This window comes from Haliotis asinina, chromosome 7 (assembly GCF_037392515.1).
Source record: "Haliotis asinina isolate JCU_RB_2024 chromosome 7, JCU_Hal_asi_v2, whole genome shotgun sequence".
NCBI lineage: Eukaryota > Metazoa > Mollusca > Gastropoda > Lepetellida > Haliotidae > Haliotis > Haliotis asinina.
Genome location: NC_090286.1, coordinates 28,495,932 through 28,522,998, shown reverse-complemented (window position 1 = coordinate 28,522,998; position 27,067 = coordinate 28,495,932). Strand labels below are relative to the sequence as shown.

At 35.7% G+C, this 27,067-nt stretch overlaps 1 protein-coding gene across 2 annotated transcripts in view; it reads left to right on the top strand.

Moving 5' to 3' along the window:
• LOC137291364 (uncharacterized) overlaps window positions 1-27,067 on the top strand; it is a 69,549-nt gene extending 42,482 nt beyond the window's left edge. Inside the window, exons 4-13 of one of the 2 annotated variants that reach the window (XM_067822681.1) lie at window positions 5,451-5,577; window positions 12,244-13,104; window positions 13,597-13,727; window positions 16,756-16,854; window positions 18,864-19,026; window positions 20,802-20,902; window positions 21,066-21,258; window positions 21,724-21,840; window positions 22,430-22,532; window positions 24,329-27,060. In XM_067822681.1, coding sequence (XP_067678782.1) covers window positions 5,451-5,577; window positions 12,244-13,104; window positions 13,597-13,727; window positions 16,756-16,854; window positions 18,864-19,026; window positions 20,802-20,902; window positions 21,066-21,258; window positions 21,724-21,840; window positions 22,430-22,532; window positions 24,329-24,495 — 2,062 coding nt within the window. In that variant the 3' untranslated portion in view covers window positions 24,496-27,060. Of the gene's footprint in view, window positions 1-5,450; window positions 5,578-12,243; window positions 13,105-13,596; window positions 13,728-16,755; window positions 16,855-18,863; window positions 19,027-20,801; window positions 20,903-21,065; window positions 21,259-21,723; window positions 21,841-22,429; window positions 22,533-24,328 lie in introns of both variants that reach the window. The other variant, XM_067822679.1, reaches the window with a different exon arrangement.

The window sequence follows — 27,067 nt, the reverse complement described above, 5'->3', positions numbered from 1 at the left end:
TCTAAATAATAAATTAGTTAATTGATGAGGCTATAATGTATATACATTTCTATGCTAAAATGCTGCCTTCTGTGGGGAATGGGTGTTTTGAAGTGTCCAATGTATAAATATAACAGGTGCTACGTATGATTGTAGATGCTTGTTAGTAATGTGAGGATCAGGTATGATGAAGATTGCTTTTTATGTGTGATCACATTAACTAAAAATGAGGATTGGTTGTCATAATGGCTGCTACATATGAATGTATGGCACTGAAACTAATATGGAAATCAGCTCCAGAAATGAAAATGTAGTACTTAAATTGATGCTTTGTATGTGACAATTTGGTTCACATCCTATCCAATCCTTCTTATAAGAAATAGGAATAATGAAAATAGGAATAATATATTATCCATCTAGGCTTGCAAATGACCCAATAAATTACCAATGGGTCAAATAACCCTTAACACATGATTTCAATCACACCCTTGTAGTATGTGCTCAAATGGTTCAAAGAAATGTCAACATCATAGAGGTGGAAGAAGGTGGACACTTGACCAGATATCCTGCGGGCTGCAGTGTTTAAAGATACTTGCTGTGCCACAGCACTGCCACATTTACAGATTAGACATGCTTGAGTAGCGTCATTGACAATACTAATGCCTGGCTTATGGTGGCTTGAAGATAATATAGAATGTTTATGATCTGTTCTAGGCAAATATGAGTGTTAATTTGTCGTTTGGGCTGGAGGAATGTCATGTCAGAGACCAATAGCAGATCTGGGTTAGATATTAAGACCACTATTGTAGCTGTCGCCGACAGGAAACCGCAGACAGGTCACAGCTTGTTCAGGGGAACATATTGATGATTTTGACCAGTGAGTGTGTAAGTGAGTTTAGTTTTACGCTACACTCAGCAATATTACAGCTATATGGCGGCGATCTGTAAATAATTGAGTCTTGTCCAGTGATCAAAAGCATGAGCATCAACCTGTACAGTTTGAAACTGATGACATGTGAACCAAGTCAGCGAGCCTGACCACCCAATCCCATTAGTCACCTCTTACAACAAGCATAACTGCCTTTTGTGGCAAGCATGGGTTGTTGAAGACCTTTCCTACCCTGGGTCTTCATCACGACTATGCGTGGTGATAAAATTAAAATTAGTCATTCCATGAATATAGGATATAATTTTTCTATAATTTCTGTTGCTTATTTTGATTGTGCATATGCTTATTATTTACTAATCTTTGAAAATGAAAGAGATCTCATACAATGTCTTTCATGTTTTTTGCATATATTTAAACGTCAGTTGTATGAAATCCTGAGAGTGGTAAAACTTTAGAATATGTTAAAATCTTAGGCAGTTAGAGTCAAACTGTTTGGAGGAAATATAAACTTATTGCCAGAGGCAATCCCAAAGCATTTGGCAGTTACTTCCCTTGGCAGACAGAAGAAGACTTAGGTCAAATTAATAATTCTAATATATTCCAGCATACAACCTATTTTGTTTATCAAATAAGGCATCATAGGTTACCCAAAGCAGGAAATATCACATTTGTTTCCCCATTACAACTTCCTGATGCAACATATTTCATCATATTCCTATTGTGTACTGATTACTGTTGATCACTTGATAGTCTGGATCAGACTTGATTCTGTACATGTTGGTGGAATATTGCAAAGTGTGGAGTTGAATAACAAATAAAACCGAGGCCAGGGAACGAAGTATCTTTTACAGCTAATGGAAACTAGACTTTCTGAGTGAATTAACTCCCTTCCCTAAGGGAGCTATCTTCAACATAGTGTTTGTTCATATGAACAATTTTGTATACAGATTTCTGCTTGACCAGTATACAGAGTAAGTAAAAGTGTATTCAGGCTGTACGTAGTTAGCAATGCCATGTCTGTTCTTACACCTTCATCCCACTATATAGTGAACAACAACAATATGAAGTATTTTCTTCAAAGAAAATATTTCATTGCTGTCTTTCTTCTGTAGCAATGTCTATACATCTTCGGTAGCTCTTCAAATCAACTGTTTTAAATGAGAGATTTCATGTTTCATTTTATAGTTAGACATGACTCCTTGAATTTCTGCTTAATTTCACATCCTGTTCAGGAAGTCATATTGGTATTCTGTTTTTCAAACATTCATATTTCTAATAGGTTATGAAGCTGTAAAGCATTCATGCTTTTCAACTGAGTGAATTTATAATTTTTGATAGGTTAATGTTGATTTATGGAATTTTCCTCTGTTCCTGAAATGTCACTGGTCAAAAGAAAATCCTCCAAATCACTATCTCATTTGCACTCACAAGGTAAAATCTAAATTTTTCATGAAAGATTGCAGAAAAGAAATTGATGAGAACACAAATTCTGCGCAAGTTGTATGTATGATCTGAGAACAGATATGGTAATTGGTAGATGCATGTGACCGTTGTGTAATAAGTAGTCAAACTGCTTCAAATTGTAGCCTGCAATAATGTGGATCAGTGTCATAATCATCGCCATCACTCATCTCCCTTTTCACAATTTCCAATACTGCTGTGTTATATAAATCACAGAGACCCATCTCCAGCAACCTGTTCTGGTCTGAAGAAGTGACTTACAGCATCAAGTGGTCAAGTTCGCTGACTTGGTTGACACATTTTGTGTCCCAGTTACACAGATCAGTATTAATTAATATTGTTGATCACTCGACTGTCTAGTCCAGACATGGTTATTTACAGTTCGGTAACATATGGTGTCACAATTGCTGATGTGGAATTAAACAACAAACAAATAAAAAATACAGAGGACACGATATAGTTTTCTGTGATTAATTGACTTCTCTTATCTTTAACTGGCTTGCTAATTTAGTCATATATTGTATGCACATATAAAACAAACTGTGAACACCCAATTCTACTATATTTTCTGCCTATTTAACATTGCATCTATAGTTACAACTTGTCTTTGTGTAGTACTGTGCTAGTTTATAGATTTTTCCACGTTATTTAACATGTAGGAAAGAGTGTCATTACCTTCATAATATTGTTTAGTAACTACCATGATACAGGATTGAATTATTTGTATTAGTGGTACAACTTTAAACTCACTGAAAACATGAGCAGTGGAAGTCATTGAGATACTTAGCATGAAGAGTTATTTCCCTTGATGTGGCCACTGATAGATTATATGAAACAAATGTTATGCAAACAATTTCTTTTTGAATGATCGCATGTTCAGAAATCTGTAACAAAACATGGCACTCATGAAATTAAAGAAGTTGTTATCCAGAAAATTTGTTCAGTATTGTACTTGCCAACTTCTTAAATGCCACTTCAGGTGTTTGTGTAACCTTTTGTGATGTGTGGATGTCATGAACATTCCCAGCTATTCTAGATCATGCTTTCTGAAAGATTTAACTTTACTGATCTAAACATTTACTGAGATAAATTTATCATGAAATCAAGTTAAAGGACGAGCATGTTAGTACTACATATTTTTTTCTTTAAAATATGTGACAGATTGTTTGGTTATATAAATTTAATCCAAAGAGCAGGTTCATTATTAAAATGACCCACATATACATACTACTCAGTAGAAGTTAAGGAATGCCCAATGCTTTCATTATTGTCATGCCACTGGAGTTAGTGTCAGTGAGTATGGTTTTACACCAGTTTTAGCACTATTTCAGCAATATCACAGCGAGGAGCACCAGAAATGGGCTTCAGACCATCTGGGGAATCAAACCCAGATCATGTCACAGCAGATACACTAAACTAATGTGAAAAAATCGCATGTTCTTTAGCGTTTTAAATGTCTTGTCTGATTAACAATGATAATGTGAAAGCATCAGGTGTTCTTCAACATCTTTTGAGCAGTATATAATGTCAACCATTGACCCTATATGTGGAAAACAAGATTTAAAAACACAATGCTGTTTTTGTATTTTGTTGACAAAAGAATGATCATAAAGTTTACCTAACAGAAAGCACTATCATGTTTCAAAAGTGCTTCTCATTATAAACGTGCATGTAAGTGGCATGTTTGTGTCTATCTAAGTACAGTGTTTACACCAACAGGCTGACAGTTATAAAGGTCTGGTAGTAACATGCATCCACCACACATTTAGGGTTCCAGATTCCACAGCTTCACTTATGGGATACAAGAATGGTGTCAGTTGACTGCTATATGACCTATCTAAGAAATATTTGTATTATTTATAGAAGTTTACAACAAAAACATGCAGTTAATATTTGCTTTGAATGAAGTATTTTTTGTCAGTGCTCATTGTTTTCTGTATCTGTGAAATTTTGTAAATAAAAATACCACTGTTAGAAGGTAAACAAAACATAGATTCATGATTTTTCAAACCAATACTTAGGGCAGTAAAGGTTGTCTCTTTTCAATTGTCTTTTCACTGTATTCACAGCTATCAAAATTACCATAATTAACATGGACAGTGAGTTAGAAGAAAATTAATTCCCAGACCTGAATGGATCAGCCTTCTTCATATTTAGGCCTTAAATTTATGATTGCAGGTTTTTGAAATTATGTTTTATTTGTAAACATACAACATTACAAATATTAGTATCTACTTTATTTATCAAAATTTCAAATATAAAAATTAAAAAAAGCAAAACAAAACAAGAAAACATGATTCATTGTTGCGGGTAGGCACAATGATTTATACACAATGCTGTACCTATCCTCGCTGATGAACGTGATGTATAAAACGTTCTCAGACCATCATATGATGTGTATAAAAATAAATTGCTTTGTTTGTAGTGTTCATGGGGGTCATTTCCCCACAGTATGCAAACATATTGTGTCAGATTTTGTTATCTGTCTTGAAAGGGTATTGGGTTTAAGGGAGATACCCGTCTCTGCAGGTGAGATCAGGAAGAACCAATGACTCTAGATAAAGGATTGTTTATACAACTGAGATTGAAAGTATTGTCTGATTACATAGCAGCTGTGTGGGCTTTGTTGTCTTGAAGTTTTCGAAGTTATGAAAGAATCATATCTTTTTAACTATATTGCATAAGAAAATTTCTTTATAAGAATATGAGGTATATATCATAAGGTTATTGTGTAGGAAAATACATTGTAATGTATTATGTTATATAACCAAAACATTACCTGTGAAATGTATGTTTGTGAGTCTATTACTGTAGTAATTTTTATCACTGAAGAAATTAAATAATTTTCATATGAATTACATTCAGGAATTTCCCTTGAAGAAAGAAGTTTTCAAGTAAACTAAAAGTGCAGAAGGGAATGATGAATATGGGAAAGATTAAACAACAAAGATGTCACAATTAATTCCTATATATAGTATTTTTCACAGTTAGTTCATGTTCAACAGCCTATGGTTTGTTTATGATAGCATTTTGTAATGTACCAAAGTCCAACACAGAAATAATATAAATTCACTGAAAAAATGCCGCTGAAACCTGATTCTATTTCTTGTAACTATTTCAGCAAAGGTGGAGTGAGTCCACGTTTCTACCCTCGAGTAGAGACACTTCATCCAATCACTGATAAGCCGAATAACCTTGACCCTGCAATGCTCCGAGAATACACTCGTAAACTGCACAACGTGAATCAGGTATGTACCAAGGGCTCATTAACATCTGTTTGATAAAACATAATGTAATGATTAAGGAGACTGTTCAGGACATTTCAAATTGCTCTGTCGTAATGTTTCAAAAATATTTTAATCATCATTTGTTTTATCAACAAATATTTTCTGGAATATGATTTGAAACAAAACATGCCAGTCACTACTGGATAAGTAAAAGGGTTGCTTCACACTGCCCTCTTTTCCTCAGGATATCATTCTGAAAACAGTAACAGCTGAGGCATTTTTCAAACCATTTTATGACAACATCCCCTCTGTTCCATGCAGATGCAATATTTAAATATTTCTGTAGATTTACCAAGTTATGAGTCTGAAATTTGAATTTGAATTGTATTATGTACTTACAGGCCAGATAGAAAAAATATTTGCTGAGTTTTAGTTCATTGTTTGATTAGGGCAGACCAGTTTTGTTTGTTGTTTTATTGATCTACTCATCATATTTTTCAAGATTAAGGAGAAGAAAGAGAAAAAAAACCTGTTTGAAAAATAAAATCCTAATGTTAAGATATACGGAGCAAGACTTTGACTACACATGGAAATTTATTTGACAATAAAACACCAGTATCTGTTCTCAGTGCCTTTAAACTAAACTATCTAACAATGTTTGTGGTAGCGATCAGTGCCTCGAGCATCTCAGCAAGTGTGAACATGAAAAACTGGATTTGAAAAACTGCCTCAACTGATGATGATTTTTTGTTCACTTCTGCTTTCAAGTTTTCTTGGAAGAAAAATCTGTAAAACAGGAAATAAAATTGGTCTGGCCTTAGTAAAATCTACACAAAAGTCTTAATATACATATCATAATCATAGTTTAGTAATGTTGATGTTGAATCAGGATGTCCACGAGAATAGAAATGTAATTTACAAAAAGCTTGTTATAAGAAATCTGAAGTCTTAACAAACAACAAACTAAGAGCCAACCAAACCGTGAAACACCACAGTGCCATGATTTATGCATTCTATTTCATGTTGGTTTGGTTTGTAATGAGGAAATGTGTAGCTGCATATTTTACCTTTCAGATTGAAAACAAAGTGAATGCTTATAAATATGGACACTGGACAACAACTTTGAACTCTCTTTTGTTCTGAATAGTTTAAATGTGATAAAATACCCTATAATGGACCAAACACAACTGTGACTTGTCTATGTGACTAAAGCTTTCATTCTAAAATTTCTAAATGTTTTGGAGAGAATCATAAACAATATTTCTGTTTAAAATATTCTACAGAAACGAGCATTTGTTCGGGAAATACTTTTAACATCTGTATTTTATGTTTTGTTTTATTTGTGTGTGATTGTGTTGAGGTTGAGGTGTTTAGCCATGGTAGAAATATATATGTGATGTTAGAGGTAGATTCAGAGGTGATGTCTACTATTTAATGTTTCCAGTTAATCATAAAATGGGAAACTGGTGACTGATAACTGTGGTATGATTATAAATAACACTAATGGTACTGGTAAAATAACAATATATCATCATGGATTGAACTTTGTAAAAGAACCAACTTTATGTTGAAGATAGCCAGGATATAGCTATGAAATGTCATCAACTCGTCATTGATTGGTGGGGTAGTCTTGTGGTTAAAGTGTTCACTTGTCAAGCCGAAGACACAAAATCGATTCCCTTCATGTGTACAATGATTTAAGCCCATTTCTAGTGTCCCTCACCATGATATTGCTGGAATATTGCTTAAAGAGGTGTAAAACTAAAATTCACTGACTCATTCATTGTGAATTTCACCTTATGCATCACGTTCTGAAATATTATTCTGGATAAAAGAATGACACAAAAACATACATGTTCCGTTATTCGTCTTTCTTTTGGCTCATAGATGCCATGGGTCTCTGAACACTGTCAGGTTCTGTCAACATTTGTTTTTGAGATGCTAAAATCACATGAACTACTCTAAATGCTTTGTTTGCTCAATCTATCAAACTTACAAACTAGTATGCTGACTGGCTGATGAGAATTTTCACCTGACATCACCTACTGTGTTGGGATCGTAAGCATATGATGTAGAAGAGTATCCAGCCTGAGTATGAAAACTGATTTTAATGAGATAGCACCTGAGATCATCTGTATGTATTGAGCAGACTAAGCAATAGTTTGTTGTGTGTGCACTGTTCTCTGCTGTTGTTCAGTTGTGATGATGCACAAGCTCTTTGAGGTAACTACTTAAAACATGTCCCACAGTGTTACCCACCAAACTATGACCATCTTCATCTCCTGATTTCTCTTTGTTTCCATGTTTCTCAATACCAGTTCATTGTATTGTTCCTGTTTCATTTATATCTCAAACCAACCCAAGAAGAACAAATGTCTGACTTGGGAAAAGAATGAGTTGTATCTCCTTGAAACTATGTCCACCCCTACTTTTTTTAGTTGTAAAAAATGGAGTGAGTGAGTATGATTTTACGATTTTACAACACTTTTATGTCATGGCAGGGGACACCAGAAATGGTCTTCACGTATTGTACCCATCTAAGGAATCAAACCTTGGTCTTCCATGTGAAAAAAGAATGCTTTAACTGCTAGGTTCCTTCACTGCCCCTGCCTATAATGGATAGAAACTTGGCAAGGTTTGTTTTTGTCTTTTGTCAATGCAATAACTTGATGATTTATGCTGTGTCATTTGAAACGAAAAAGAAATAAATGTTTTCATATTTATGTAATTAGTATATACTCATAGAAACCAAAAAGGGAACATGAAATTACAAGTGTTCCTTTATTTATGTCCTGAATTTCACCCACAGTACAATACATACCTTGTGGAGAAACATGGAAAAGAATAATAGAACACTTGTACTTCATGGTATGAGTTCTATCCCTGATCATCATAAAAAATTTTTATTATAATCACCTGGGTAAATAAGGTACAAAATGGTCTTTGTTCATGAAATTATATAGAATTGTCTGAAACAATTTCAACTAATACATGGAACTTGCCTGTTATGGAAGTTGCTGGTCAACATTATAGAGTATGTAACAAACCCATAACCAAATATTACACTAGCCATATTGAGTTGTAATCTGGAGTAAATCATTTTGTTAATACAGTAAATATACACTGACTGTTTGTACAAGATAGTTTAGTGGGGAGTAATAAATTTCATCTGTCCTCACAGACAGCGGATAGGCAGCTATTGTCATCATCATCATATTGTTGGAAGACGTATAACAATATACTCATCTTCATATTGCAAACTTACAGCGGGGTTTGTGTGATTCTTTAATGGCCATTAACTGGTGAAACATTTTAGCACTGTTTGAAAAAGTTAAGATGATGAAAAACATGTTAGAATCATGTTTAAATTAAACTTCAGTGAAATGAGAACCTTCTTTGTATTCTTGTATACATATTATAACCGACAGATGGAATATGAAAATATACTACCAAATTATTGATAGAGATGTTCCACAGACACATTTTCAGTTTTATTAAAGTTGAAATAGACATTTGTTTTATAGACTTTAAGTACACTTTACATTGTTGTTGTCTAAATATCGCTATATCCTTATCAAACTTTGAGTAGTATGGTTAGATGACTGTGATGCTTGGTTTTAGAAGTACAGTGGACTCTGGCAATATCGGCCTCTGTAAATGTTGGCACTCTGTCTACATCAGCACAAGGTTTCTGTCCTGGCAGAAATGTCACTTAATTATCATAAGGAAACATCTGTAAACATTGGCTTCTCTCTATTCACGATATCGGCATTATTTTTCAGTCCTAACAAACAAATTGTTATGAAAACAAATCTTTAAAAACTGACACATGAAAGATGGCACAACCCTTTGATGCAAGTTGGTCCAAATGATGTAACAACACTATTCGCGGTTACTCCTGAAATTACAGAAACAGGGAGTGTCAGTCAGTATCTTGTTAATTAGTAAATGGTATGTGTCACTTACATACAATGATAAATGTTGGGGAGTTTGTAAAAATGAGCAAGAGTTAACATGTTGTTGATTCGAGGGTATTTAAGGTAAAATCATACTTCTGTATCATGATTGTGCAGAACTTGGAAAGTGCAGCTGAGGACATTGCACTCGTGGCATTGACACATAAAATACAAAGTAAGATCAGTGACTTTTTGACAAGGTAAACAAAGTATACCTTGTTTTTATTTGAATGAATAAACATGAATGTGCAGTCAGACACTGCGTTGTTCCTTATTCAAATATGTTAATGCTAAAGTGATTGTACAACAGTGAACTTCTGGTGTGTGTCTGCATCATAAGCAAACTGCCTATACTGGCATTCTGTCAAAACCAGCATTTTGGGGGGGTCCCGAGTGATGCTGTTATTGGCAGATTACACAGTAGTATTTGCATCTGAATGGAATATTTTAAGCTATGTTTGTTAAACAACTATTTGATTCTCTCTCCTACTGTTTCGTTCCTTGTTTTATCTCAAAGTCTCCATGTTCTGTTAGTATTTGCAATTGAAAACTTAAAACCATGGGCATTTGAAGAAGTGGTGGAAATAAAACCTCTGAGAGGATCAGGGTTAGAAGATGGAGAACTGTTTGCTGAAAAGTGAATTTTGTTTCAGATGCTATTGTGAAATTTTTTATCAGATCATTTATACCCACTTGATACCACTCTGTTGAGATCTCATTACTTCTCTGTAGGAGGTCCCATATTGTGAAAATTAGCCACCTAAGCTTAATGGAGGATGTATGGGTCTTGAAGATCTGTTAATAATACTATAAAAAGAATTATGTAGTACTTGCACTGTAATCTTATATCTACTTCAAAGGACCAATAATGGCATCATATTGTTTCAATTTTTGGATCGGGAAATAGTTACCACACCCGGCAATATCCAAAGTCATTTAAGATGAACAGTTAGACAATCTTGATATTAAACAGAGTGGTGTTCATTATTTACACTGGGTAACAGCCAGGCCCTTTACTTTTGAAATGCCAACTGATATTGACTACAGGTGTCCTTCAAAGGTTTTCAGTGTTGACAGAAGTTAACACGATTCAATAAAAACAGCAAACATTTTATGTGTATAACATATTTCTGTGGGAGTGGCTCCTTGTTTAATGTTTTGCATGGCTTTCCAAAACTGCAGATTTATTTATCTGATCCTGGAGATGTTATATGTGTGTATTCTGTGGATATTTACGGTCTTATTAAAGACTCTTGGGTGAGATGAGTGTTGGTTTTTATATCTTTTGAAGTCAGCAGATGTGAATGGCTGGTCATGTTGAAGGTTTGTTCAAGTCTTGGTTTCATTTGTGACAATCAAAAAAATCAAGTCATGATTGTTTGTTAACTCATTTGGTTTCTTTTAAAAATAGATTCAAAGTAGTTTCATTTGGGAAAGAAGTACCCCTTTAACTTAACTTATCATTAATAGCTAGTTTTCCTTTATTCCTTATATTTCTTGTATTTAGATATTTTACAAACCGTCATGTAAGGTAGTTTTTGCCTTTCAAATTTACATTGTTATACAAATTTTTTATGTAATCCACTTTTTTAAAGAGTTTAAAGAGTTTGAAAAGACAAAAATATCGAAATTGGGCTATAGGCCTGAATAATAAACTTTTAACTTCATTTCTTAAATGTTTGGATCTTGTTAGTGAAAAGTTCATGTGTGACAAAATATGCTTTTGAATGGTTTCCCTGAAAATATAAAAATACATGAAGTAGAAATTGATATTTTTGAGTATTTGGTGTTTATTTTTTAATTTTTGAATGTTGAATGGCAATCAGATCTAGGTCCCTTTGTCCATAGTGTATCTAGGGCAACTTTGGGATGGGATTTGGTGGTTCTAATCCCTAAGATGATACAGTTATTGGTACTGCTGTTGACAAGGTTTGAGAGACTAAAACTAATACTTTAATATCAGAAAATATTAAAGTGGAATCTGTTTACAAGCTGTTTTTCATTTTTCTTGTTCTAGATATACTTGACCAAGTTTGTATCCATACATGAATCAAAGATTTTGTAATGATACTCACATCTAGGCGCAGCTATGGCATTTGGTGACTCTTTACACTACTAGAAGATTCCATTATCTATGCACTTTCTGTCATAGTCACAATCACTTATGTCTTGATAAAGATACAGATATGTTTCTTATCAACCAATATATCCTTAGACGAACAATTAACGTTTATCAAAATGCAACCACAAAATAAAATGTAATAGATACCTCATGGAACCTAGGACAAGATCTGGACTTCCCAAATCATTCTAGATTCTAGATGGATTAAGTTATGTTTTTCTCAAGGATGGAGATGACTGCTATGTCATCTTCCAAACAAAGTGATTAATTAATGTGCAACATAAATATGCTTTCGAAAAGTGCATGTAGACTTGCATCATTTGTGTTTGTGACAGAGTGGCAAATCTTGACCACTTCAGTCAGGAAACTTTGCTGCTATCCAACTTCCATGTACACTCATCATCTCATCCTGATAAGACCTCTCAGGTACCATTACCACTGAACCAGACTTTTTGTTGAAATAGTTGGTTCTTAGTTTGTCAGATACAGACAAGTATATTACATTGACTTTAAATGTTTTTTTGTCCCCAAGGTTTGATTATTGAAAAAATAGGAGTATATGCCTGCTATGTGTTGCCATTTAATAACCCCAAATATCTTCTTCTTCAGGAATTCAATGTTGGGTATAATCAACCAACAAGTTTAGCACGAGCACGACCCGATTCCAAAGACTTGGCTCAAAGGTATGTCAGCCTGCCACCAATTGACCACAATAAAGTCAAGAACCAGAGCTCCACTGTCTTTGAGCCAGAACCTTGGACTAGAAGGTTCCAAGAAGCATCAAATGGAAACAGAGTCCAGGTGCCCTACGACACCAGACAGAATTATAACAGTGGTGGCAATGATGGTGGCTACCATCCAGGTGTAAGCAGGGATGGCTACAACAACGATGGTACCGGTGGAGGCTACAACGACGGTGGTACTAGTGGTCGTTACAATGGAGGTTTTGGTGGCTACAACCCTGACAGCACTAATGGTGGCTACAACAATGATACCATGAATGATGCCTACTCTGGAGGTCCTGGTGGCTACAAAGGAGGTGCTGATGGTGGCTACAACGTCGGTGGTAGTGGAAGTGGTGGCTACAACGTCGGTGGTACTGGTGGTGGCTACGGTGGTGGACCAAGTGGTGTAATTGTCAATGGTCGAGAAAGCCCAGCACTTTATGACCCAATGCCATCAGAAAGAAGGGATTACCAGCCAGAAATACGCCGTCGATCATTGACATTGGATGATAAGAAGTACGAATTCCTGGCTTTATTACCCAAAGATACATTTTTGCCCGAACAGCCTCTTGGCTTAACAAGGGATGAGGAAGCCACTATTTTGAAGATGGTTTCTGTAGAGCTTCAAGGAGCTGATCCTGCCAAGTTAAAAGACACGTATCTTGATATTACAGAGAACTATGACAGAACCCTGAGTGGATGGTGCCATTATAAAAATGTATTTTTCTCACTCAAAAATGCCAAGGTTAGTGCAAAGAAACACTTGTCAGTATTTCTTTCCCACGAGATTATATTATTACAGTTTTCATCAGTAGATATATTTCTAGCCAGGAAAAATGAAAAGAAAACATTTTAGTCACTGTAGTGTAACCTGAAAGATCTTAATCCTAATGAAGACGATGAGATTTGAAAGTTCAACTTGCATGAAATAATGTGCAAAGAATAGTGTTCATAAGTTTTGTTCTCATTGATTTGTCAATATGTTAGACATGGGTTTACTTCAGGAGACAATCCTTGCTGACCAAAAACCAAGATTGACTTGACAAGCCATATACACGTTGCAGTAACTTCAGTTATACCTCTAGTTGGCTGCGTTCTGCCCACTGTTCCAGTGGGTTGCATGAATACATATAAACAGAGAGAAAAGATCTTCAACAGTTATAGAAATTGATTTATTTAATTTATAATTACATAATTTAATTTACATATATTGAGAGAAAACAATTTTGGTTTTCAGTTGACCTTGTCATCTGACTTGCTGCGTTTGATAGCTTCCATGTTTGTATCTCCAACCAAACTACAAGAAGTCAATTACGAGAAATTCCTCTCATTTATTGGCACTGCGATGAAGGAATCAAACACTGATGGGTAAAGTTTGACTGTTTTCTATTTTGTTGCTTTGACTCTTTCAAATAACTTCAAATATCAGTCAACCAGTGAAATGGCATAATGTATTCTGTCATGGTTTGCTGATGTTCGTGCAACTGATCAACCATTTTTGTATTTTATTGTTAAGTAAGACTGAAAAATTATTATTTCTCTCAAAAACTGTCCCTGTGATGGCTTACTTTGTGTTTTTTCTTTTCACCAAACATTGTGTATATTTTGATAGAGATATTTAAATCCACCACAAATTATTATGTTTTTAAATGTTGATCAGTTGCCATGGTTTTTCTGTTGCTATGCACATCCCCATTTAAACCCTTACATTAGAGACTGCTGTGCCTGCACTGACATACAAGAGGGACCTGATGGCATTGTCAATAGGCAGGTCAGATTACAGAATCATGGGGCACAAGGCAGTAATAATTATACCTTGGTGAAAATTGAATGAAACTTTGGGGTTTTTTTTTAATGTTTTGTTTTGTTTTTTGGGGGGTTTTTTTTCAGGTTTTTTAAAATGTGTTCATTTCTACTCATCAGTTTTCTAACTCTATATAGCTAGCAGCATGTTTCTATTCTGCACAGAGCATTCAGTCATTATTTTGTGGTAAAACTTTATTGGAAAAACTTCAGACCATCAGTCTTATTTATAAGACATTTGGGGATGTTTTGTACAATGTTGTAGACAGGTAATCCCATCAGATCCCTCTAACAATCAGATAGCATGTGTCCCAACACTCCACTGTACAATCCAATCATAAAATGGTCAATGTTAACTTCTGTTTTTAAGAGTAAAGATGTTTCACATTGTTATATGAATCCTGGGAATGTTGCAGTGTCATAGGTGAATCTGTACCACATGACGAAGCAATGGATGTAAACTCTCTACACATTACTGTCTCTGACCTTGAATAGTTACTTGTCACAAGTATGGACTTTTCATGTGGTGAATATTGACTCTCATCAATCGAAGTTTTCAAGATGGTGCAACATTTCATGGCATTCGAGGTTCAACTGTTACTGTAATCAACAGAGGACAGGTCATAGTTTAAAACTTTATGATTTTAGTGTATCATGACAAATTATTATTCTTTATGGGATCATCTTGAAAGTAGAAGGACCCTAGGGCCTAGGATCAGCCCCTGAGTTGTTGGACCATGGTTGGTAAGGTCACCAAAGTAAAGGTCCTTGTGTTAGCATGTTGATCTGATCAAAAATCATCATTTGAATAAAGATACTAATGAGCTAAGCTTCCAAACAGTGATTTGGCCTTTCGTCAATATTTCATGGGTTTGTACACATTCAAAGTAGTGTTAAGGAAAGGTGAGATGATGTTTAACATCACAAAATGACCTCTACGGTAATCTGCATACACATGTGTAAGCGGTTTTTGAACTAATGCTTTATATACTGAGAAATACCACACTGAACTGTAACACAGATACTCCACTCTTACACACATGACTTAGTGCTGGCCTGCCCCATAATTAATCCTGTATTTTGATCATTACTGAAATTTCTGAAGTAGGACAATAGATTAATATTTGAAAATATGGTATGCTTTGTAATACATTGCCATTATTTTATGTTTATTCAGTCATTTCAACATTTTCCATCAATTTGGCAGCAGCGGGCAAGTTTAAACTTTTGATACGACTTTCCTTAGGAAGATCATGAACTTACCTCTCTTGAAGAGTCCCTTCAACTTTACTTGATAACAAATATTCACTTCAATAACACATAGGTCTTGTACATTGAGATGTCTATCTAGAATTCACTTATCATACTTTAAGTTCGAAGTGGAAGAATGGATTGTTAATTACCCTGATAAGAGAGGTGTTGGTTGATGATTTCTAATTATAGACTAGTATCCCTGCTGTAACAGCTGATAGTCTTCAGAATACTGACCAATTGATGGATAACAACTTCCTTTACTTTTGTGGGTAGAATGTTTTGGTACAGACTCTCATACCATTGTCTAACAGGAATCTGCCCTGACACATCACCCTCACAAAATATAAGAAGTTGCTATCCATAGATTTGTCAGTATTGTACTTTCCAACGTCTGAAATGCCCCTCAAATAAGACAGACATTAGCTGTATCAAATCACATGATACCAGTTGACCAGTATTAATCCCACAGCAACAACCTTGGTTACTGTGTGTGAGACGGGGTGAATTTTGTGGAGGACGGGTTAAAAAAAAAATCTAGTCCATCCTTATGTCGTGTCAGTTTTAACAAAACAAAATCTAGTCCGTCCTCATGCTGGGTCAGTTTTATATATATAATGTTTACATCCTTTTTGAATTTTGCCAAAGGGCACTAGAATAATAAAACCGATAATATTATCGCAAACAAAATTGACGAGATAAGTTTGCTATAAGAACAGAGGTATTTGCCTTAGCTTCTTGTAGACGAGTTTAGTAAGGAAGTGGAAGACAGGCTAGATTTTGGCAAGACTGGTAAAAAATTTGACCAGCCAGGCTAGATTTTCTACATCTTTCCTACACTGTGTGTCATGGCCGTGGACACCAGGACTAAACACATTGTACCCATAGAGGGAATCAAACTCAGATCTTGAGCTGACAGGTGATTGTATTAACCAGAAGCCATGTCTAGTTTAACACTATTTACATAGAAGATATTCAGTCAGTCAGTAGAGTATTTAGTCCTTCATTATTAACTGAATAGTTTCAGAACTGGTACAATAGTGTTGTTATAGAATTGAACAAAACAAATTCAATTGATCTGTATATGAAATAAACGTATTGCTGTTACATAAAGCAGAAGTTTCAAATGGTTGATTTTATCTTCTTTTGGAACTGACCTAAAGTTCAGGATTTATTGTCAAACAAACTGATATCTGACAACTCTAATTTATTCTAGCTAGAAAAAAATGAAAAGAAATGAGAAAAAGGAACTTGTTAATGACTACGTGTCTCGGAGATACTTTGTTTCATAAAAATGTAAAAACATTTCTCCTATGGCAAGCATGTTTTCTTTCCTGTCCAGTTTGCCAGTAGAACTTTACAGTCCCCGATCATACATGTCAACTGGTAGACAAGGTCATTACTACACAAATCATGTTGACTGTCCCAGGCCGTGGAGTCCGTAAGTATTGCAACAGCTAGACCAAATTTGATACATATTGCAGGGAGAAAAGCATTATTACTGCTTATCAGACATTAAACGGAGACCTATGAGATAGAAGATTGTACAGTTGGAAGCTGTACATGAAGTAGTGCTCAGTGTCAGGAGTGGATGCATACTAGCCCCACTTCTGATGGACTACTTTGAAAAGCGACAGTAGACTCTGAGGTTAAATGATGATGCAGTTGTCTTGATAGAAATACATATATATTGACTGGAGGTTTAAATAAGATGCAAACCTAGTTTTACAAGCCCAATTTGGAAATGACTAAGTCTTGCATAGCAGCTCTATGGGAAAGTGTTTCAAACACTGGTTATAAGTGTTCCAGTATTTGTGAGCCATGATTGCATATTCATGGGTCTCTATGAGTGCTGGGGATTGGGACTTAATTTCTGCATATGTAGATGAGAGAAAATTACATGTTCTTTTCACCCATATTTCTAAATAGCAGAGAATGAAACACTTGAGACCTTTCAGGGATCTGAATCATTGTATTTGTCATACAATTATCGACATATACAGTGAAGCCTCGTTAATCCGGACGGTTGTGTTTTTCAGCAAATTCGTCCGGAATGCGAATCATCCGGACTACTGAATCAAGGAAGAGTTTCTTCCCTTTACCATTACAAAAAAGACACGACTCTGAATTAAACAAATAATAAACATTTAATGTTATAAAGCTTATAAAATGACCAATAGCAAGCACAACAATACATGTAAATAAATTCAAGGCATTGCAAAGTATCTCGTTGTTGATTTTCCAGGAACATTGTACAATGTCACAGTCACACCAAAAAGTCCTTCATGGTCGTTTGTGTGCATGTTACCTTTTTCATCGAATTCTTGACATCGATGATTTTCCCGAGTGATATCTCATCCCCGATTGACTCGCCATGTTTGCTGATAGGTGTCAAACAAACTGTGAATGTACAGCATCTTCAGTCGGGAACTTTTAATGTCTAATTAAAACAACATCCTTTAATTGACATTTCTCAAAAGTTAACAAGAGTTCATCATGTCAACTCAATGTTTATTGTTCCCAATGACTGAGGGCAGTTACGTAAACATCGCCCGGGAGGCAAGGGAGGCGCTGTTACGGTTCGTGAACATGATTTACAGTATCCGGACAATGAAGCAATTTACTGTTTGTTTTACTGATTGGTTACAGCTATTCAGCGTCCGGTTCTGGAAACCGAATTTCCGGATTACCCAGGCAAATTATATAGGCATTATTTGGTAACAAGCTAAAATCGTCCGGGAGACGAGACATCCGGATTATCGGCGTCCAGACTAACGAGGCTTCACTGTTTATCTTATAACATTGACCATTGTATTATTGCTGTAAATATGTTTGTATACATGCATGGTACTGTGCTATCCTTGCACAAACATAGGCAGGTGCTGATGCAGGAGATGCACTCTAATGTTACCCATTGTCAATTCCTTCATGAATTCTAGTTCATATTGCAGTGTGAGTTGTGTTCATCTCTCCTTCCAGTTTTCAAATCCTTGACTTACACCTTGATTTTCCATGGCTTTTGAGTGAGGTGTTGGATTGGTGCTGGGGTTCTGGTGTGCTTTGTAAAACAACTTTTTCAAAAGTTCTTTCGAAATTATATCTATGATGAATATTTTTTGTATAGCTGGTGCATTCAATCTGACATGTAGATTTTTCATGGTTGTCATTTGTCATAAAGTCGTGTGTCCAAACTTTTGGAACATGGAAAGAACAGATACAGTCTTACTTTGTCAGTCTTCAATAACATTTTAGTTTATTGACTTGGAAATGCTTAGCAATTTTTGTGCATATTAACCTCAATCTTTGAACAAAAATTTCTTGGGGCTGGTTGCTCAACAGGTCAGGTATATAATTAATAATTACATACATTACTTTAAAATAATGTTGATGAAGTGTCATCATGCTCTTGCATGGATTTGTCAGTGTTTTACATTATTTTTTGCCTTCTAGTCGAGCAAGTCGTCCATCATCACCATACTATGACAGTAATATTGGGAAATTACGCAACATGGCTGAACAGCAACTCCAAGAGGATGGCATTGACTTCGAGGGCCTAGTGGCACGCTTCCAGGCAGCAGACAGGGAAATGAGAGAAACTTTGTGTGCTGATGAGGTATGATGGAGTCACTTTCAAGACCAGCTTTTGTCAAAATGGTTACTTCAGAATATATTGTATGACCAGGAATTATTGAGAATTTTAAGAATATGTTTGAATGGATTTCTGGTATAAACAGCCTTGACCAGCAATCAAGTGCTTGGTTCCATCCAAGAGAAACAAACATTAGTTAATCAAGAGTTATCTCCCTTTGTTTACTTGTTAGCAGACATCATTTTCAGTATGGATGATTTTAGGAAGTTGATTTTAGAGTATTATAAGGACATCAGATCAGCTAAAGTGATTTCAAGGAGATCAGGCATCCCTTTGTCCACTGTTTATCATGTTTAGAAAAATATTGCAAATGGATATGGTACTGAGCACCTTGTTTCTAAAAACAAATGAAGGAGTTTAGAAAACTTAAGGCTGGATATGATTGATAGAAGAACTGTGTCTGTAACGTAACGATTAGAACTGAGCTGCATGCAATGGGTTGGCAGAAAAAACGAGGAATTCCATAACCGTACATGAAACCTTAAGAAAAGGAGCGAAGATTGAACTGATGCTTACAGCATAGATATTTTATCTGGGACAATGTGATTTTCTTAGATGAAAGTTCTCTGTCACTGTTTCCTAATACACTGCAATTCTGGACCAAACAAACTGTCTGAAATTGAACATTTGGGGTGGCATATCTGTGTTAGGGACAACACCCCTCTGTGTATTTAAAGGGAATATGAATAGTGAGCACTACACAGGTATTCTCGAGGGACATTTACTTCCATCTGCTCACATGTCCTATGGAAACTTTGGGATTTTCCAACCTGAAACATCATTCAAAGCATTCACAGGCCTGATTTTGGACCCTAAACATGACATTGTTAGATTGCCAAGCTATAGCCCTGACCTAAATCCAGGAGAAAATGTTTGGGGACTTATGAAGGAAAATGTCAATAAGAAAAATCTAACAAATATTGCTAAAACGAAAGAAGAGTTGGTCCAATATTGGGACAGCATGGACCACAACTTTCTAACTTCTTTGATCAGTAGTATGCACCACCACATTGAAGCCTGCATTGCTGCCCATGGTGACTTGACAAAATACTAATTAACTGTAACTGTTCACCTGTCTTTGAATCTGAAGTTATGTCCTGCTAGTATTCACATTTAATACATGAGTTATGAGTGAAAAAAAAAATTTACAATCTTTAAATTATCAGTAATTTCTGGTTATACTTTATCAAACTATATATATACTGTCATAAATTAATTTATGAGTGTTACTTTAAGTTTAATAAACATGAGCTTACATGATAAATTCTTAGGTATGACTGTTCCCACCTTCCCACCACTGTAGTCTGTCATTCACATACCCTGAAGCACACAAATCCATTATCGCATGTGCAACTCTGTATTAGTCATTAGATCTGGGGTAAAATACCCCCCAAGGTCTTCAGCAACCCATGCTTGCATCAAAGGGTCACTATGAATGTCTTAAGAGGCAACTAAAGGGACTGGATGATCAGACTCACTGACTTGGTTGACATGTCATGGTTCCCAGTTGCACAGATCGGTGTTCATTGTGTTGATCAGTGGATTGTCTGGTCAAGACATCGCTATTTACAGACTGCTGCCATATGACTGAAATATTGCTGAGTGTTGTGTAAAACTAACTCACTCAATCATACTCACAGTGTTATTATGGTATTAGTGGTAATTTATTGAAATAGTGTCATTTCAGAATCAGAGTTTGTCTTGTGGCCGTCTTAATCTTGACACTCTCTCTGATTCAGATAAAGGCCATTGTCTTCTCCAAGGGCATCAAACTTCAGGAGTCAGTGGTGAACAAGATCCTGGCTAAGTGTGAAGACCCCAATGGTGATGGACAGTACAAGTAGGCTGACTTTAGATATATACTTGATTGTTTTATAGGATGGTGATTTGTACGGAATAACATACATTATGATAGTCATTATGTTCAAAATATATTCACATGTATTAATATTTGTGTGGAAATGTCATAGTTCAAGTTGTGACAAATATGCTTTTGCTTCCAGCTGGGTAAGGTTTGTGGAGTTTCTGGAGAAGGTGCAGCCAGCAAAGACTGGCCTGCACATCCCCAGAAGTAAAAAGCCCCTGGAGTATGCTAAGCAGGTGCCCTCTCCTGTCACAAGCTGGCCCCGGGCTGTAGAGAACAACCCAGCTGTCAAACAGGGAGGCCTGCCAGTAACGCCACTGTGGAGAAAGGATGTAAGTGTTCTCTTTGAAAAGTTTGACTGATTTTGTCAGTATTTAGGAAATATTTAGCTTGCAGTTGCACCATGGCATGTCATGTGGAGGAATGCCTGAAATAATGTGGTCTCAGTCCTTCACCGATATAGTGAAACCCATGAAATTAATCTTGGAACATGATCAGGGTAAACAAGGATTCAAACCCACAATTAAAGATTATGAAAATAATTTCAAAGTTAATGATAGGAAATTCGGAAACTGTGAACACCCTTAATAATGACTTATCTATGTTATAAGCCAGCAATTTATTCACTACGATATGGGTGTTGTCTCTAAGAGCACTGAAGTATACTGTATTCCTGTGACAGCCATTCTAAAATTGTAATTATAGGCTGTTATAGATCTCAGATGGTATGGAACACTGGTCAGAGGAACCAGCTTCTGAGATGGCTAGCCAAAACAGATCCTGTGTATCTGTTTCAGGCACCTCATGGCAATGAAACCTCATTGTATGATACGGAGACAGATCAGCTGAAGAGCAACAGACAGACCATACAACAGCTGGACAACGACCTCAAGCATCTGGAGGCTGGGTATGAGGTCAGTGTCTGCTGTTGTCAGCCATTGTAAACCAGACTCACTATTCAGTACACATGAGGGTGAATATGAGGTTTGGTTGTGTCTTCAGCAGTATTCCAGCAGCATGATGTCATTAGACACCTTCACATTTCTGACATCTTTAACTCATACTATGCCATCCCATTGTCCTTTTGGGAAGATTTGTCACTTTTTTTTGGATGTTTTTCTCCTTTAAAAATGTATATGCCACAAAAACAGATTTAAACTGTAAGGTTTTTGATTGAAGGTAGCTTTGATAAGGTGTAGTATGTAAGATGATGTATTTGCTGATAAATATAAGAAAAAATACTGAATTGTATAATCTCAATGTTTGGCAAATATACCTGAGAATTGTGAGTGTTATAAATTACTACCAAGACATCTTGGTCTTATCATAAGACACAGAACCGGGTAAATTAAAGATTCAAACCCACTCTGATAGGTTTCAGGCATATGAAAGGGAGACATTTAGGTAATCACCTTAGACCACTTGGCCACCTGTACTCCTACCTCCTTCATAGTCTATAATACTTCTGATATGTGTGCTCTGTAAGGTGTTCTTCTATTTTAGGTGATGAAGAAAAAGCTTGCATCACCCCGAGATGACTCCCCATGGTTCAAGATGTTCATGGAGTTTGCCAATGCCCTGTACAAGCAGGACTCTCGGAGCACAGGTCTGTGTAGCAGGCACATTCGTGCAGTCGTTTTCGAGATGCTTTAGCCTAAAGGACATTAAACATTCTCTAGATTATTGCATAAAAAAGTGTTAAACATGTCAATTATACATGAAAGACAGCTTCATTATTATCAAATGGGTATTTATATAGCACTACAGTCATCCCATCTACATGCATGCTGAAAGGGCTTTGTTTCCTGAGATCAATGGATGTCCGTCTCATCGGCATATTGTATTTTTAATCTTGTACAACTTGTGCAGACACTAGGTGCACCAAGATGATATGGCTTTGCCAGCCTTCTTCCTAAACATGAGGTAGATCATTATTAACGTTAGCCAGAAATGCCATTAAATTGAATCTTGCTTTTTGAAAAATGCTTATCCAAGACGTATGAATTAGGCCATAGGTGAAGGACATTAGTTATTCCCCGCGACACGCTTAGCTCAAAGTGGGGGATATAGTATTAGGCTCTGTCCATCTGTCCATCCGTCATCCTCGATATCTCCAGGGCATATATTCCATTAAATCTCCATTATACCCTCAATGCATCTGCAGCTCAGCCTGATGAATTCATTACCTCCCTTATTTGGCTTTTTTGCCAGTCAGGTGTCTACTGGGAAGTTGAGCATAGCAATAAGAACTCACTGTCGCTTTTTAAATTATCTAACCAATTAAACTTGGGAACACAACCCATGCAGAGGTTCTCTGAAAGAGGTAGAAGGGGTTCTTGCATATATTTTTTTAAGGTTTCAGATCTGTCATTTTGTCAGTATGATTTCTCCCAAATCTGAGTCACACTGCAAACAAACCTTTACAGCTGCAACCTCTATCTTTGTTGACACTGGCCAGCTTGGTTGTAATGGTGGCTTAGCTGATTGGCTACTGTGAGAATCCGGAGCCAGCAAAGGGAGGTAACAGAATTATCATGGATGCCTGTAGATGCATCCAGGGTATAGTGGAGACTTATCGGAACATATATCCTGGAGATATCAAGGATGTCCGCTCATGGAATATCTTAAGAACCGTTCACTACATTTTTTTCATAAGTGGTACCTAGGTTTGTCACAGTAGGAGAAAGGTCTATGTCAAGTTTGGTGACCTTGATCTTCATTTCATCCTTGTCAGGTGACATTTTACCCTTGTCAGCAAAATATCGCAAGAAGTGTTCACAGGATTTTCTTTATATTTGACACCAGACTCTATATTGGGGAAAGCACAGGGCCCAGTCAGTTTTGGTGACCTTCATGTTTTTTCAAGATCACAGCAACACTTTGAAGATTTCAGCATGTTAACCTGCATGTTAAGCTTGTCAGCAAAATATCAAGAACTATTCAAAAGATTTTCTTCATATTAACACCAAGCTTCTTCTAGAGAAGGGCCAGTTCCCAGTCAGTTTTTGTGACCTTCACATACTTTTCCCGGTCTCGGTGATACTTTGAAGATTTCTGCATGTTAAGATTGTAAGCAAGATATCTCAAGAGCGGTTCACTGGATAAGCAATTTCTATATTTCTAATTTTTTTCCATATTTCATATACCATGATATTCATGGCAAGGTCAAATTGAGTCTTGAAAATATTTGTTTGGGTTTCAACAGCTACAGACCAAGATGTCTAGAGAGGCTGACTCGTCATGTCTTTGTGGACATTGACCTTCATCTTCAAACTAGCGCTGCACTTTCATTACTTTTTAAGTTTAATTTGATAATTTGCAATGGGTAATTATGTCACCTTAGTGACAACTGCTTCTCAAATGTTAAGATTATGATCAAAGCATTGTGGTTCTCTCCAACAGGACTGCTCCCAGCAGAGGAAGTTCTCAACTGGACCAACATGTACAACAGCTCCTACAACCTTGACATTCCTGAGAGTGTAATCACCTACACTCTCAGCGACTGCTCCCAAGGAGGCAACGTGAACATCCATAAGTATCTGACCAAACTGGGTCAGCGAGATTGGTGATGACGAACTCTCTCACTTTCCTGGATATGTCTGCATACCGGTACTTTAATTTTAGAAAGAATGTTGAATTTATTTCTGTTAGCCCAGTCTGGTACTCACGTGCAGATGTGTAAGCAATCAGGCCACTTCATTTATACATTATTTCTTATAGTAAACTAAATACCAAGGCTTGTACTTCTTTCAGACACTTTTCATGCATGATGTTAGCTAATACAAGGGAGAATTGGTGTTATATGGAAGCCTCATTTATTTGACATATTTCGTTTGCCTTTTCTGATTTTGTTATTCATCAATGAAGTTTCATTGAAATGCCAAGAAATGGAGAAACATTGTTTCAGTACGATAGATGACCATATTTTTTTACAAACTATTGTAAATAATATCCAATGTGAATCAGAGACGAGTTTATGTCTCGTGATATCACTGACAAGGAAGAAAACATTGTGTATTTCTTCAGCTTAATGATCTTCAAAACTACACGATGCAAGAATGAAGTACACTTGTGCAAATATCGTCACAAGATCAGATATTGAACATATTATGTTCACAATATGAAATACACATTCATAGGGAATTGAAATCGTAAATTTGAACCTCTAGGATTTAATGTTTGATTGCGTCTGATGTTTTTGGTGAAAAGACTCCAGTGTAACTGTCTCAAAATGTAGGTTTGATAAATTCCATTTCTGTTGAATTTTCCTTCTTTAAACAAAAAATACAGCCTAAATAATATCTGTGATAAAAATTACTTTAAAAAATAATATTTACTATTTTTTACAATTATTTATTGTTTTCACTAACGATAGGGTGCCAGTTTTAGAAATTAGCCTGGCTCAAATAGTTTATGCAAATATTTAAGAAAATCATTTTCTGTCTCTGATGACTAAATTCATCCATACCATGTGCCATTGGAGGATCTTTGTTTGTCTTTAGACAGTTAAATCCTCTATATGTTGATGTATTATCTTCTGTGATATCCTATTATTTATTAGATCTTCCATTTTACCCATAGATTATTTTAACTTAGTTTATTCTCAGGAACATATCTGTTCATGTTACTATTGTGTACATATATTTTATGATGTGGCTGTTATGGTATGTTGCTTATATCAAGAGTTATTTATTATGTATACTTTAAGTTAACTGTGATAGTTCACCATCCTGTACACCTGTTGGTATATACTGAGGTTGAACAGTTTGTACATTCCAATTTAAAATATGTATGTTAATTCTCATAATTCGGTGATATTTTAAATATATTTTATCTTTCTTTTGTTGTTGTACACATACCTAAATATCATGACTTGCTGTCTTGATATACCACTGAAAAGAAGTTAAAAGAACATACAGATTTTTTCATGTGACTGCAGATATTCTGTTGTGCCTATCAGGAGTTCTTTAACTTCTTATGAGTAGTATATAATATTGGAAGGTTTGCCTTGCATGAATAGTAGGCTACATTCAGACTAAGATCGAAACGTTTTTAGTATATCAGTCATATGCAGCGTTCAAAATTACACATAAATATCAAGCTGTCTTGGTTGTCACCCTCATGGTTAAGATGGAAAGACTTTCTGTCCCCAGATTAAAATGTCATACAAAACCTCAAGGACTTCAGAACCCAGTCCTTTTGAACACTGCATATTGCATTTCTAGCCATCACAAGTTGTCTTTTTCACTTAGAGACATGAATTTCCATATAACAGCAGACACTTGATACACTGTAGTTTCCAATGCCAAAATGTGAATTAGTTCCAGCAGTTTTACCTACACCTGTGTTATCCAGTAAATCTCTGCAATTTTGAAACACAAAGCAATGTATTTTGCCTGTTGTGGCAATTAACTTTCACTTACAGCTTCTTGTGGGAAAAAAATGTCTGCAAAATGAGCTTTGTTCAAAATCTGGCTCTTCCTTGGTGTATGCTTTAGATGGTTGTTGTGAATTCAGATTGTACATTTACTACACACTGAAAACATCACAAATCATAGTTAGAAAAGATTTCCATTATGAAAGTACTTTTTGTGTATTTACTATATTAATGTATGTTAGTGTTCAAATGTTTGTCAGAAAGACTTTACATCACTTTTCATAAAAGGACATTTCAGATATTTAGAAGTTCTGGATGCAGTGAAATATCAATGTTAATCCAGATAGGGAGTGATCATTGCATTTTGGGAGGTTGGCAGGAAATTTCCCACCAAAGCAGTGAAATTTGGAAAATTCTTTTAACAAATAATGGTCATTATCTAGATACTGAACAATTTCCAGATTCTTTGTGTTGTGGACTTACCAAACCAAAAGATTTGTTAGGTTAAAAAGTTGCATTCTTTGAAAACAAATTTCAGTTCTAAATGCAGTATTTTGTCATAAATAGATAGATAGTGCTATCTGATAATATGTACTTCGATGCAAGTTCTTGATTGGTCCATTCTACATTGGGCAAAAGCCATTGAGTCAAGAATGCAGATTAATATCTGGAGATATATGAAAGTGCTCCTTGATACTACATGACTGTTCTCCATATAATTTCCTGATCTGTATTGTGTAGAATAAATGTTTATTTCTAGATGA